The sequence below is a fragment of the Magallana gigas genome, chromosome 4 (assembly GCF_963853765.1).
Source record: "Magallana gigas chromosome 4, xbMagGiga1.1, whole genome shotgun sequence".
Taxonomy (NCBI): Eukaryota; Metazoa; Mollusca; class Bivalvia; order Ostreida; family Ostreidae; genus Magallana; species Magallana gigas.
Genome location: NC_088856.1, coordinates 51,727,896 through 51,741,386, shown reverse-complemented (window position 1 = coordinate 51,741,386; position 13,491 = coordinate 51,727,896). Strand labels below are relative to the sequence as shown.

General features: G+C 34.3%; 2 protein-coding genes across 8 annotated transcripts in view; one reads left to right on the top strand and one right to left on the bottom strand.

The window, feature by feature from the left end:
• LOC105332492 (protein MON2 homolog) overlaps positions 1 to 13,491 on the top strand; it is a 129,459-nt gene that overhangs the window by 29,825 nt on the left and 86,143 nt on the right. The gene's annotated exons all lie outside the window — the stretch shown is intronic.
• LOC105332490 (G-protein coupled receptor dmsr-1) overlaps positions 1,672 to 13,491 on the bottom strand; it is a 39,278-nt gene continuing 27,458 nt past the window's right edge. For 4 of the 5 annotated variants that reach the window (XM_011435121.4, XM_066082845.1, XM_066082846.1 and 1 more), the window contains 2 exons: positions 6,382 to 7,685; positions 1,672 to 3,002 (listed from right to left, as the gene is read on the bottom strand). In XM_011435121.4, the coding sequence (XP_011433423.3) occupies positions 2,261 to 3,002; positions 6,382 to 6,800 (1,161 nt within the window). In that variant the 5' untranslated portion in view covers positions 6,801 to 7,685 and the 3' untranslated portion in view covers positions 1,672 to 2,260. Of the gene's footprint in view, positions 3,003 to 6,381; positions 7,686 to 8,597; positions 9,244 to 13,491 lie in introns of those variants that run through there. The other variant, XM_066082847.1, reaches the window with a different exon arrangement.

Here is a 13,491-nt window from a genome sequence, read left to right as displayed (position 1 = left end):
CATAATACAGTATTCTGCAGTATTCATTGGTCATGGTTTCCAATTTTGATATACTTACTCTCTCTCTCTCTCCCTCTCTCTCAGGAGAAATTTCAGCCTCCGATGTTGCTTATCTACTATCTAGTTTCCCCAGTGTTAAAGTAACATTCCCTCATTTTCTTCAAGCCAGAGCAAACACTGTCACCTAGATATTAATAATCTAAACAGTAATTTGACTTCATTTATGATTTCTAGCGAGTCTTGATCAGATATTGTTGATGATTTTCTGCCAGTCTATACATCATGTGACTCGCAAGCCTCGGAATTGGCGATTCTGATTTTATCATTGACTTCCGTTTTTTATTTCTATTTGATTTTTTCTAGTTTTTTAACTGAATCAATCATCTGTACATGATACAAAAAAAAAATTTGGTCTCCATTGTAATCATCAGAATTCTAATAATATTTTTTTGTCACGAGCATGCAGCATGGTTTCCAGAAGAAAAAAAAAACCATTTGTAGAAAATGGCCAAGGGAAATTTTGTTTTTAAGACAGGACTTGGGATGAAGACAAGCTCTTATATGTTGTTAGGACAAGACTTCTAATGGCAACACAATGTAGAAAATGCTTTTAGTGAAATTTTACGTTTTGTTAAACTTAGTTTGTGTTGGTACTTTGAGATGCACAGAGGCGTTAAAGGAACACATTTTAATAGCGAAACATAAGTTAACTTTTAAGGACAAAAAACTTAATATTTTTAGATGGACCGAGGTTGAACAAGGACAAGAGACATTGTAAGCAGAAAAAAATAGCAAAAATAAACGCATTATTTCCGCTGTCGCCTAAATTCTCGATTGGCTGCGTAAGCGACATTTGTATAGTTATGATGGAGGTTTTGATTTTTTACTCCTAATTGTGGAAGCATATAAATTTGATATTTTAGATATTATTGAAGTTTGGTATTGAAATTCGATTGAGATAAAATAATCAATGTTGCTTTTAAGAAATTTGTTACGTTATAATGGACATTTTTCATTTATGTATCGATCTGCCATGATGATTGTCCAAATAATTGTATAAATTAAAACAAAAGGGAGACTAATTTTTTCCCTTGTACAGATTTTGGAAAATGTGGAAACTCAATTTATCCCTTGTATGAATAGAAAAAAAAATTGAATACTGAATTTACCCTTGAAATGTATAGATTACAAAAAAAATAGATTGAGACGTAATTGCATCAAGCAAAAGTTTGATATCCATAACGTTAACTAAGTGAATTGGTAAGTCTAACAGTCTATATATTCATGTGAAATATTTGCATGTTTATTCCAAATTCATAAGACAAAAAGAAATTTAAATAAATAGACCATTCATATTCAGAGAGACTTGCTTTTCCACGAATTAATGAAAATTGATAATCATAATTTATTCTTTATACATGTATAATGTAGACAATTATGAAACACACTCTTAGGTGACTTAGATTTTTTACTGAAATTTTTCTGCTATTTATTTTGATGAAGTCAAAGTTTAACTTTAATATATAGAATAATATTGTTTGTAGAAAATTTGAAATTTTGATAGATGTTGCCATTTAACAAGAATAAACTGCAAGTTATGATCAAATTTAATTTAAAAAATGCTCAGTTTAATTCTAACAAAGTATAATCATATATATTCATATAATAATTAATAATACTTATTAAATACAGCAAGTTATAATTGAAAAAAAAAAAAAAAAAAAAAGAACAACAGAGACAGAAAAATGAAAGATGAGTTTCACTTTGGCAACATTATATGGATGAAAGTTACACGGATTTGGGACCAGAATTTCAATTCAGAATAATTTTGTTATGATGGTAATTACAAATACTGTGAAAATGTAAGCAATTTATGGATGAAAAAAAAAGCACCAAAAAATTAAGATAATTATGCTGTAATTACCATGATAACAGGTGTAAATCTCATCAGTTGCCATAGTTACAGAACAAAGCTAAAAAAAACTCAACAGTCGTCATGGAGACAGGTTAATACACAAACTTAGATTAAGCCAAGTCTGACACATTCAAAATGAGTATATTGACATTTATTTGTTTGATAAATTCGTAAAGCGTAAAACTTAACAAACTTCGAGGGGATTCTTTGCTGTCTTTTGATTGTGTTCCTAATGAAGCTTTATATATATAATTGGGAAGAAAGGGCGGCTGATTTCAGCCAGCACCCTATAATTGTACTGTTGCTTTTAAGCTACAGACAGGCCATTGTTTCTCTAGAGATTTGCTAGACTTGAGTCACTTCCGTTTTGACGGTACTGTAGTGGTTGTTATGAATCCCGTTCTTTAGTATCAGGTTTCCGTTGTTGAAGTTTCTCACGAACGAGCACATAAACAAGTTTTTAAATGTGTCCCTAAACTGCTGACTCATGATACAGTACAACAGGAAGTTGATGGCACTGTTTATCAGGACCAGAAGGTCCATCACATCCCCGAGATTCGAGTACACTTGGTTAAAAAACGTATCGTTCAGACCGCTGATCCCGGCCAGAATCCCTTGTGGGAATTCGGTCACCACGAAAAACAGAACCACCATGACCAGCATCATGGTTGTGCGGTTGTGCTCAGAGGACATCTCCTCATTGTGGCGACTGTTTGATTGCGACAGGAGCCGTTTGCGGCGGACACTTGCCTGGTGCATGGTCATGATTATGAGGGTGCTCAGGATCGTCAGTAAGATGCACGGGGCAATTTTAATGATCACACCATATATCCAGAATGTGATTGGCTGATACAAAGGGTTATTTTGCACCAGGTCGCTCTTTTCGATCCAGTATCCACTCACGGTGAGATTCTGTGTGGCGTTACGGTCCAGCTCGTAAAAATCACTCAGGTCTTTGACTTGATACAGAAAGTAGTTAGGGACACACAGGACGATGGAAACCACAACAATGAGGATTATGGTCAGTTTGGCTCGGGCGAGGCTGCACCACTGGTTAGCTACCACATGGTGACACACAAAGATGTACCTGAAACCGCAAAACAAAGAAAAGATCACAACTAATTCAAAAGTATTGTTTGTTCATTCCAATTTTGTTTAGCAACAACTTATAAAAAACTTTTAAATATGACCTTAATATGAATCGCAAAACAGAGAGAATTTAAAGCTAAGAGGACCACAACAATTCAAAAGTATTTTTTATTTAATTCAAATCTTGTTTATTTTGTTTGGTTAAAAAAACTTTATATTTTTGGTTTACGTTTAAATTTAAGCATAGATAGGTGATAATAATAATGGCTAGGAAAGTTTTGAAGGCTGTTAAATTAATGTTAAAAAAAACTTTTTATAATGCAAAATAGATTTTTTTAAAACTGTGAAAATAGATTAAAATGGAGAAAACACTTATTCAATGGTGACTTTATACTATTTATATACTTCTCAAATTCGAATAGAAGAATTTGAATTTATTCAAAATTAAAATTGAATGATAGTTTCCATGCATATATTAAATTTTTTAATTTTTTGTATAATTAAGAGAACCATCAATGTTTTCTGTTAAAGATTGGTTTAAGTTTTATGACACCGTTTCAATGATTCTGAAACCACAATGTCATTATAGCAGGAATGTTTCCATGGAGACTTGATTCTTTGATAACTTAAAAAAAAAGAACTTACTTATCCTTTTTTAGTAAAAAGGTTAATGGGAAGGAAATTTTGCATTAAAGAAGGAAGATATGGTTTATGAAGAAATCTCTATGTAATACGCACTCAATGAGGAGAAAATTGGAACCTGGGTAACTAGAGAAAAAAATATATTAAGGTGGCTCACTACACCTTGAAATATTTTCTCAAATCAGCAGAAAATTACTTGATTGTGATAGATATCATAATGGATAAGAAGTATTTAAGTCAAATAGGGGGGAAAATGTGCAATTTTTGATGAGAAATTACATTTTCGAAAATTTAATTCAGTAAACATGAACAAAAGCTCCAGGTGGATTCGAACTTATGATCTGCAGTTCAGAAGCCCAATACTTTAACCACTGACCTACGATGATATACAACCCAATGGAACGATATGAACAGTTTAACAAAACATTTAAATCACCATCTTGTGACGTAGTGTCTTAAAAAGTATAGGTCTTAGTGTAATGAGGTACCTTAATAGATTATCAAAAAAAGGCTGAAAAAGTTAAATGGTTTTTTTCTCTATTTTTTTTTCTTCGTAAAGCTGTTGTCTCATATCAGCTCATATCAACTTTTACAAAATCTTTGCAAGTCATTAACAAGTTTGTCTTAAATCTGCAGAAATAGGAAGACATATTTGTATTTGATATATGGTTCAAATGAAAACTACTGGCTTTAAAAGGGTACATGAAAACTTCTAGTAGCTCTATCATGTCACTTCTGTAGTTCATCCAAATTACATTAACATTTGAGTCTTGCATTTTCAAAAACAGGACGGAAGAGACTGTTTTTTGTTCCTGTATCTCCTGTGGTTTTGGATGAAGCTCATAGAGATATTTCTGTCTTTTTGAATCATTATGACGTGCTAGCTCTTTCTACATGCAGGTAAAATGGCCATCAGCTCACTTTGAGGACAGGTTTTGCGGGGATTATGGTATTGATTGAAGTCACAGGTCTGTGAATTTAAAATGTTCCCTGAATCTCCAAGTGGAGTTACATGTAGTACATTTTTAACTGGGTATTCCATGGGAAAATCCAATTATTGAAATGATGAAAATGGCTGCCAAAAGGGTACCCCTTTTGTATGGATAACTCATCCTATAGTTTTCAAGATAAGGTGGTTTCTGTTTTGCAGATCAGTTTTACATATATCAGATGTTCATATTTACTTGGATTTTGATTTTTATAATTTATGCAAAAACACCAGCTGTTGAACTTGAGACATTCTTTTGCATTACATTGCGCATAGGTACCCCTTTTGTACAGGAAACTCCTCCTACAGTTTTCAAGATAGGAAGTCTTAAATAATTTTGTTTTGCAGATCAATTGTACATATATTAGTAATTTTTTGCCGAATATTGCATATAAAGTACCCCATTTCGCTGGATAGGTAGTGTTTATCAATTCAGGGTCGACAAATGGATTATGTTTACTGTTCACACTGAAGAAAAAACCCAGTTTGCTGTCAAATTAATAGCTTTTCTCTTGTTAAGAGTATATTGCAGTGTTAACTGCAGTAATATGCAAATTTAAGTAACATTCACTGGCTTTTACAAAAGCTTGTCGATGTGTCCCAGATGCTTGTCTTTATAGATTGAGGTTTAATTAAGTGTTTTGATGACCAAGGCCACACGTAATTTTAGTTCTACAGTGATTTTTATCCACAATTTGTGAATTAGCTTTCCTGAGGATTTGAATGATAAGCTTATTCTTCAGAAGAAAAATGTTTCAACTCTTATATTTAGAATCTAACAACTCTTAAGTTTTGGATGAAAATCTGGAAAACTACAACTTAATTAATTGAAGGGTGCTGTGATGAAAATAACATTTCTTGCCTAAAACTCATATATAAAGATATATGAATATCGTATTTAAAATAAAAAAGACTTTTGTTATAAGAGTTGGATTTAATTAAAACAAAGTAAATCCCCTGAGTTGACAAAAGTCATGAAAGATGGGGTTTTTTTTGCGAAGAAAACATTAGGAGGATTATCTCAATGTTTTAATCTTACTTTTTGGGGGGGCCATACTTGACTTTCAATTTTTTGAATTTTGACTAGGTAGCTCATTATTTCTCACTGATGCATATTTCATTTTGGTGCAAGATGCAAATTCTGTTGAAAATTGCTTAGACTATCATGTCAGTTTTACAGTGAAAAAAAAAAGGAGCGAAAATATCAGAAGTATTCATCGATCACTTTCATTCACTTCTTTGAACCTTGTATTCTCTGTTGGGAATGCTTCTCCTGCTGTGTTTGAATTTTTTAATGGCAGTGATGTAATCTACACCAATCAGCAATGATTCAACTGTACAGTTTAAGAAAATATTGCCTGGTGAAATTTAAGGTTTCTTAAATTGTAATTGAAATGCACACAGTTTGGCTTTACAGTGCAGGGCAGATTTAGACAGGAAGTAACTCTAAAAATTCCTATACATGTATATTTATAAATCAAATAATGATTTACCCTAATGAGAGTTTTGTCTCTACATCACCTCTTCAGTGTCCTTTCTTTCAAAACTTCTTTCAGTCACCCAAAAAATTGATTGATATTGCTCATAATAAGAAATAAAATCGCAAAAAATAAATGAGCCTTTTTTGCTACCAAAATGCAAAACTATGCATCTGCAGAAGAAAAAGGTTATATGGTACTCATGGATCCTGGGCAAAAGAATAGGGGGTTAAGGTATTGGGAGCCAGTTGGCTAAGGGGTAAATTTACCTGAACACGGCCAGGGAGACAGTCAGCCACATAGCCATGTTGTGGCAGGTGATGACAGCCAGGTTATTGACGATGATAAAGTACATCCATCCCTCGGTGTGTTGGTACCTGTCCAGCGGCTGCGTGATGATGTAGAAATACACCGCGTACACGAAGTAGATAGACATTGTCACCATGTCGGTGATGGCCAGTGCCGTCAGGATGCAGTTGGTCGGGGTAACCATGTGTCGCCGCGTCAAGACGATGATGTTGACGATGTTGGAGATGACGCCGAACAGACAGATGATGGAGCTGATGTAGCCATGGTATTTCATGTAGTTACGATTAAACTGTAGGAAGCTGCTCATTTCCGTCGTCGTTACAGGGGAGGTAACCCCTGCCGTCACAAGGTCTGTAGTATTCATCATGTCGTGTAACATTCCCTAGTTAGCACACATCACATTGGTCTCCAGTTGACACAGGATCAGAACAAGAAAGAAATTGTTTACAGCACAATGTACACAAAAATTGTTAAGTATGTAAGAATACCGCCGTGTTCTTCCAATGATTGTGTTATCTGTTGATGATCAGATGGCGTAGTTCTTACGTGCTGTCATCAAATTCATCAGATATATTTTCCTTGCTTCATATACTTGATAAATTTTCTTTTATCAAAACTACTTTATTCTTTCGTCACTGTTGGGTTTTTTTTTCCGTCACTGTATGAGTTATCTAACACAGGTATCCTGTTCTTATTTTACACAACTCTTTCTATGGTTGCTGACAACACTTTACCGTATAGACATGTCAAATACAGCAATGGTCTTTGTTTTTCTCCCATTTGAAATGTCAATTCCTAAGGAAGATCTGTTGACGTCAGTTCAATATGAGGTCAAAAAAAAAGACTCGTAATTATAGCTCCTCTTTGTAGCACAGCAGTAGGAGGCCAAAAATCTTGCGTACTTCTCAGTCTAGGTCTCTCAGATGTTTGTGTTTATAATCTGTTTTTGGACGAGGACTTAGAACATGCCACAATTGTCAGAAATTTTGATTGAAGACGGAAATTAGTCTGTAATACGATCTGAAGAGGGGAGTAGATGTCCAGAGTCGGTTGGTTCTTATTTGCAGACAAGAGAGCAGTGGAGGAGAGGTCAAGTTCCGCATCAATTTCCTACCCTAATCTTTTTTGCTTCTCTTCTAGAATAAGCTAATCACATGGTCTTGAGATCCACCAATCACAGTTCTCGGTTTTGTTCTCATACCTCTCCCTTCTTCAGCCTATTGGGGGTGTATGGTATAGTTAATTACTTTGGGTTTGTGACAACCTGTGAAAAAAAGAAAGAAACATCATATTGGTTAGCTTCCAGTATCATATGTATACATGCTAGAAATGAATTTGGACAGAATGTTGACCTCGTCAAAGGATGCTATCTGTAATAGAAAATGAATCTCAGTCGGCTGTAATTCATATAACAACCTAATACATTCGTACGTGATGGAATTCAAAAACAAAATACAATACGTCATATGTGTTGCAAAATATTTAGTTTGTAATTACTTATTGCTAAACAGATTTTGATTAACACCTAAGGTATTGAAGGCTGAAATGAAATGGAAAACTTGGTTTATTTTTCAATCAATTTGATGATATAATGATTTACTTTTGTAATGTTGTTTACAGAATCTCACATTGAACATGTGTATTAATTTCAGACATATTAAAAATCTTGCACACCTGAAAAAGCCAATGTTCCCACCATTATAAGGTTTAGTTGGGTTGTTTAGCAGTGTTTTTTGTAATAATAAGAGGCGGTTATTGGGAGCCACGAGAGACCATTATACCAGCTCAGTTTGACCCAAATTGTCGACAAATGTTGGGCCGACACTTTGAAAAAAGATACCAATGGATGATTTGAAATTTATTTCTGTAGAAATCAATAGAATTGCTTCATTACTTTGTCATTAAGGCCTGACTGAGTAATGGGAATTAAAGCCTGCCTGACATCGGTAGAATCACAGCCATCATCACAGGCCATCGCATGGTTCTTGTCGAGATGCAAAACGATGATTTACTCAGTGACTTAACTGGGGGAGCATCGGTCTATTCAGGGATGGTCATATATCTGATGGTTATGGTCATGTTAAAACACATATGAGTATTTATCTCTACTAGATTAAAAAAAAAATAAAACCCATATGAAGGACTGTGCGTGTCTTTTGTCTGTTTTTCATCTTACTGTTAGATGTGTCTGTTTGTCTATCTGTCTGTCCATCTGTCCTTTAGTGTTTGTCTGTCTCCATCCATCCATCTGTCCATCTGTCTGTGTGTCTGTTCACCTTTCCATATTTTTACTTGTCTGACAAGTTACATTAATGGGCGGCTATATTACATCAAAGAGGAATACATTAACCATAATGTAGACAAACACCTGGCATTATGGAAAAGAAAAAATTAACAAAGTAGTATCGAATCGGGGGCTTAATAAAAAAAATAATTGTAGGTATATCGCGAATACAATCTCTTTGATACAGTTAGGTATATTGCAGATTTGTAGATGACTAGTCTAGCTCTAGTACAATTGTTTGATCACCAGAAATTGAATATGTGAAGGTGCATGACAATGAAAAATCCATAGACATTTAACAATGAATTCTTGGACATCGTAATACAGGTTTGTAACCAACTGCATGATTTTTTAACAGTCTAAAGACTACTCCTCTACACACCTAGCTATCTTGACTCTCAGTGTCAGACGGGATTGAGTGCAACATGTTGACATACCGTTAGGCGACATACAGTTGTTGTTTGAATAGCCCATACAGTAAAACTCAGTTATAGCGAAGTCCTAGGGACCAAAGGAATTACTACCTTATATCCGTAATTTGTTATATTCGTATAACAAATTCGTAATAAGCGCCATATATGTTTTCTTTCACCAGACTTTAATTTTTGTTAATTTAGGTTTAAAAAAAGAATTCATTACATTGATACCTTTAATAATCGGATTGTGAATTGAAAAAATTATATGAAAATAAATTCATTCAAACTGTTTTATTTATTGGTAGTGCAAACTTTTCTAAACTGTAAAGAAATTCGTTATAAAGGTGTTAAATTTAGTTATTTTTCACCTCTACAAGACTCAAAATTAGTTCGCTATATCCATTAATTCTTTATATCCGAATTTGTTTTAACCGTAAAATTTAGCAAATATTCGCTAAGAATTTTACAGAGGATTCCAAAATTCTTCGCTATATCCAAAAATTCGCTATATCTGTGTTTGTACTAAATGAGTTTTACTGTATGTAGTTAAAGGGGATTATTTTATGTGACCATAGACAACTTACAGCTGTTGTTTGAATAGTCCATAGATCGTTAAAGGGGATCAAATCATGAAGATTTTCATTTTGAATGGCAAATACATAACTTATGGTGGTTCATTTTTTAAGATGATAATGATTAGAAAACTATAAATGTTGTGTCAATAAAATGAGAAATGTTCAGTAACTGAAACATAAATTTGTTATTCTTTAGTCCTGAACTGTCATGCAATAAGCTCCAAGAAGTAAGTAACATATAAAACTGCACAATATATCTTTTGCCCTTTAAAGCAGTATGGTGTTTGTTACTGAGGGTTATCCCTTTAAAGCAGTATGGTGTTTGTTACTGAGGGTTATCCCTTTAAAGAAGTATGGTGTTTGTTACTGAGGGTTATCCCTTTAAAGCAGTATGGTGTTTGTTACTGAGGGTTATCCCTTGGTATGGTGTTTGTTACTGAGGGTTATCCCTTTAAAGCAGTATGGTGTTTGTTACTGAGGGTTATCCCTTGATCCCTCCGTTACTGTTATTAGATTTAATTTCCATGGTCAGTCACACAATGAATAATGAACGTGTTGTCTTCTACCCAGTGCCGAGTGCCTTAAACTATCGTTTAGAGTTTTAAAAAAAAGAACAAAACTTATGTTTTTACTTTAAAATCAGTTTTGATATTTTCCTTTATCTTCTGTTCCAGCTGGTTTTAACATTTAATGTGTGGGACATCCTGAGTTTCAGCATGCAGTCGAGAGTCAGTATTACTCGCTGATTCTGAGCAAGCAAGCTTACATTATGCTAGCATTATTACAAAACACCGAGTCAAAATCATCTTGAAATGAGTAAGCTTAAGTAGTGCAAGGATTTAGTACCGAAGAGTGCTCCCTACGATAGTGCACAGTTTTTAATTAAGACATGTTTACACATTAATTCGCAGCAGTGCAAAAGGATGCATGGAATCAGGCTCACGGAGCGTGTGTGTGTGGGCTGTGATTTATGAAGCAAAAATTTGTCGTAAGACAAGAGATGATTTCAGATTTTAAGCTGTAATTAAGTGTGAGAAAGACAGTTAAAGTTCTCGTCTTTGGCATTCAGCTGACTGCCACCAGAATCATAGATGGATAATCGAATTAAGTATTTAAACCTTACACTTCATGATGACACTCAAGTAGACCAAGAACTGTTTGAAAACTTCAAAGAGAGAGATAAAACCGTTTATAGGTGACTATGCTGAATCCAATAAAGCAATGTTTGGAAAAAAATAGAATGAAGAGAGCTCTGGTGATATCAATTATGTATTATGTACATTGTCTGCTGCATCATATAGATTTCTCATGAAAGGTTTTTTTCCGAGGAGTCTGCCCTGACATGAATCAACATTTGCCTCCCCTTACCTGACCCCTGACCTGTGTACTTTAAAAGGAGGCTATTATTTGTAGTGGTGAGACACTAAGTCGGCTTTATTAACAGGACGAGCTGCCTGTGTATGATGGATTCCGCTGATAGAACTGCCGGCCTTTTATAGTCCCTGGTGTTGATAGTGTTTTATGGGTGTCTGTTATAATTTTTTTTTGTCTACAAGAATTGGGAGCGATATTGAATCGTAGCAGGTTTTATGGGCAAAAACAACACTTGTCTTGGGTGAGACATAGAATCGTTGCGGTGCTTCTTTAATTTGTCACCCCGTGATAACTCTACGGTGTTGGTCCAGTGAAATTTGACATTTATACGGCTAGTTTTCATTTTGGCGTAACATCCACTGTTTGATCTATTGGTAGATTTCATTTTCCAGGAAGACCTTCATTATTTTTTTTTCCCCAGAACAAAAGTAACAAACAAGATACTGGGGTCATTACGGTAATTTTTTTGTTCAGAAAAAAAGAGTTTAATTAATTCAAAACACCATGTAACACATTGACAATTTTGGTTTTGAAATTATTAGAGTTTGAGTCGAAGAGTTAACTTAAAGTCATATTAATCCAATTTAAACATGAAGCGTTGTTTTCTAGATGGTGTGAAGGCTTCACCTCTAGAAGTTTGGTTTGCATGAATCTTCATAAAGAATATATTTAATGTAAAAAGGTGTATTTTGGCTTGAGTGAATTAAGCTGTAAATATTATAGTGCTTGGTGAGAGTGCATGAATGTAAATTTAAATAAGATTATGGAATGAGAGTAGATTCACCTGTTAATATATAAATTAGAAGATATAGCTGTAAACAATACTTAGGTTTACGATGAGATAGCATGGATTTAGCTGTAAACAGAAGGATTATGTTAATGTAAGTAGATTTACCTGTATATATTACATATGCACAATCTAGCTGTAAACAATACACAAGTATTTGGTGAGAAAGCATGGATTTAACTGTAAACACAAGGGTTGTGTTATTTGGAGTAGATTTACCTGTATTAAAAATTACATGCACAATCTAGCTGTAAACAATAAAGAGTATTTTGTGAGAGATTATGCAAAAGGATTGCAGAATGAGATTATAACGGAGTGGATCTAGCTGTAATGAGTACATGATTGAGAATGCAATAACAAAATCTAAATAAACAATGGATTATGTAATAAAAATAGATCTATCTTTTGATCAAATTACAAATGATAGAATATTAATGAGTATTTGGTGAGAGCTATAGGCATAGATCTATAGCTGTAAATTTTACAAAGTTATTAGATGAAAGTGGATTTACGGTTCCTGTAAGGTGAGAGTGGAGCTTGATGATCCACCGTTCACAATACAGAAGTGCATGGTAAATATGACGTGAGAGTGGAGCTTGGTGATCCACCTGTTTACAATACAGAAGTGCACGGTAAATATGAGGAGATAGTGGAGCTTGGTGATCCACCTGTTCTGAGGTGAAAGTGGAGCTTGGTGATCCACCTGTTCACAATACAGAAGTGCAAGGTACGGGCGGGCGAAGTACTCTCTGTAGTACACTATGTACAAACAGGTAATTATGAGGTGAGAGTGGAGCTTGGTGATCCACCTGTTCACAATGCAGAAGTGCAGGGTAAGGGTGGGCGAAGTACTCTCTGTAGTATTTCGGAGTTCATTAAAGAAGAATGTAACAGTGCTTTGATGATTAGATTAAGTCTCTGCCCCAGACCCCAGCCCTATGATGAGATTTTATGGCATTAGCCAGATCCTGTGATTAGTTTATGAGGATTCTATTCTGTTCCCTGATTATAGTTAGCTGTAAAGGTTGAGGTAATCTGATTCAGGTTTTTGTGTAGGTGATTTATATTGGATGAGACCTAGCTTATAACTCACAAAGGACCATATTTTGTCAATGAAGTAAAGTACTGTGTCTTAAAGAAAGAGAGAAAGAAAAATTTTTCAGGAAAGATAGAAATTTTTCACTTCTCTCTATCTCAAGTATAACAAATTACAATCGTTTTTCTTCAAAGAAATTTTTTTTTTCAAATAAGCAAAATGCCTTTCAAAGGAGATTATATCAATGAAGAAATAATACCCAGATGATTGCATCACTAATGCTTTGTTTGGATTGTTTAATTATAGGTTTCTACTTTTTTACATCAAAGAAAAGTTTAACATTCTTCAGCATTTTAATTTCACTTTAGATAAGATTGATTTTTTTAGCAAGCCTGTTTTGCGATTGCTTCAAAGAAATTGGTTGTATATTTTTGGTAGCGCTAATGAAAGCCTTAGATCTGTCTGTTTCTGACACTTTCTCTTTCTTTCTGTTTCCTGGGCCACTGTTTCTAAGAAAACAAACATGGAAACATTGAGATTGGAACAAAAGACATCTTCCCTTGGATGTTTTGACACATTAATCCTCCAGGAATAAGCC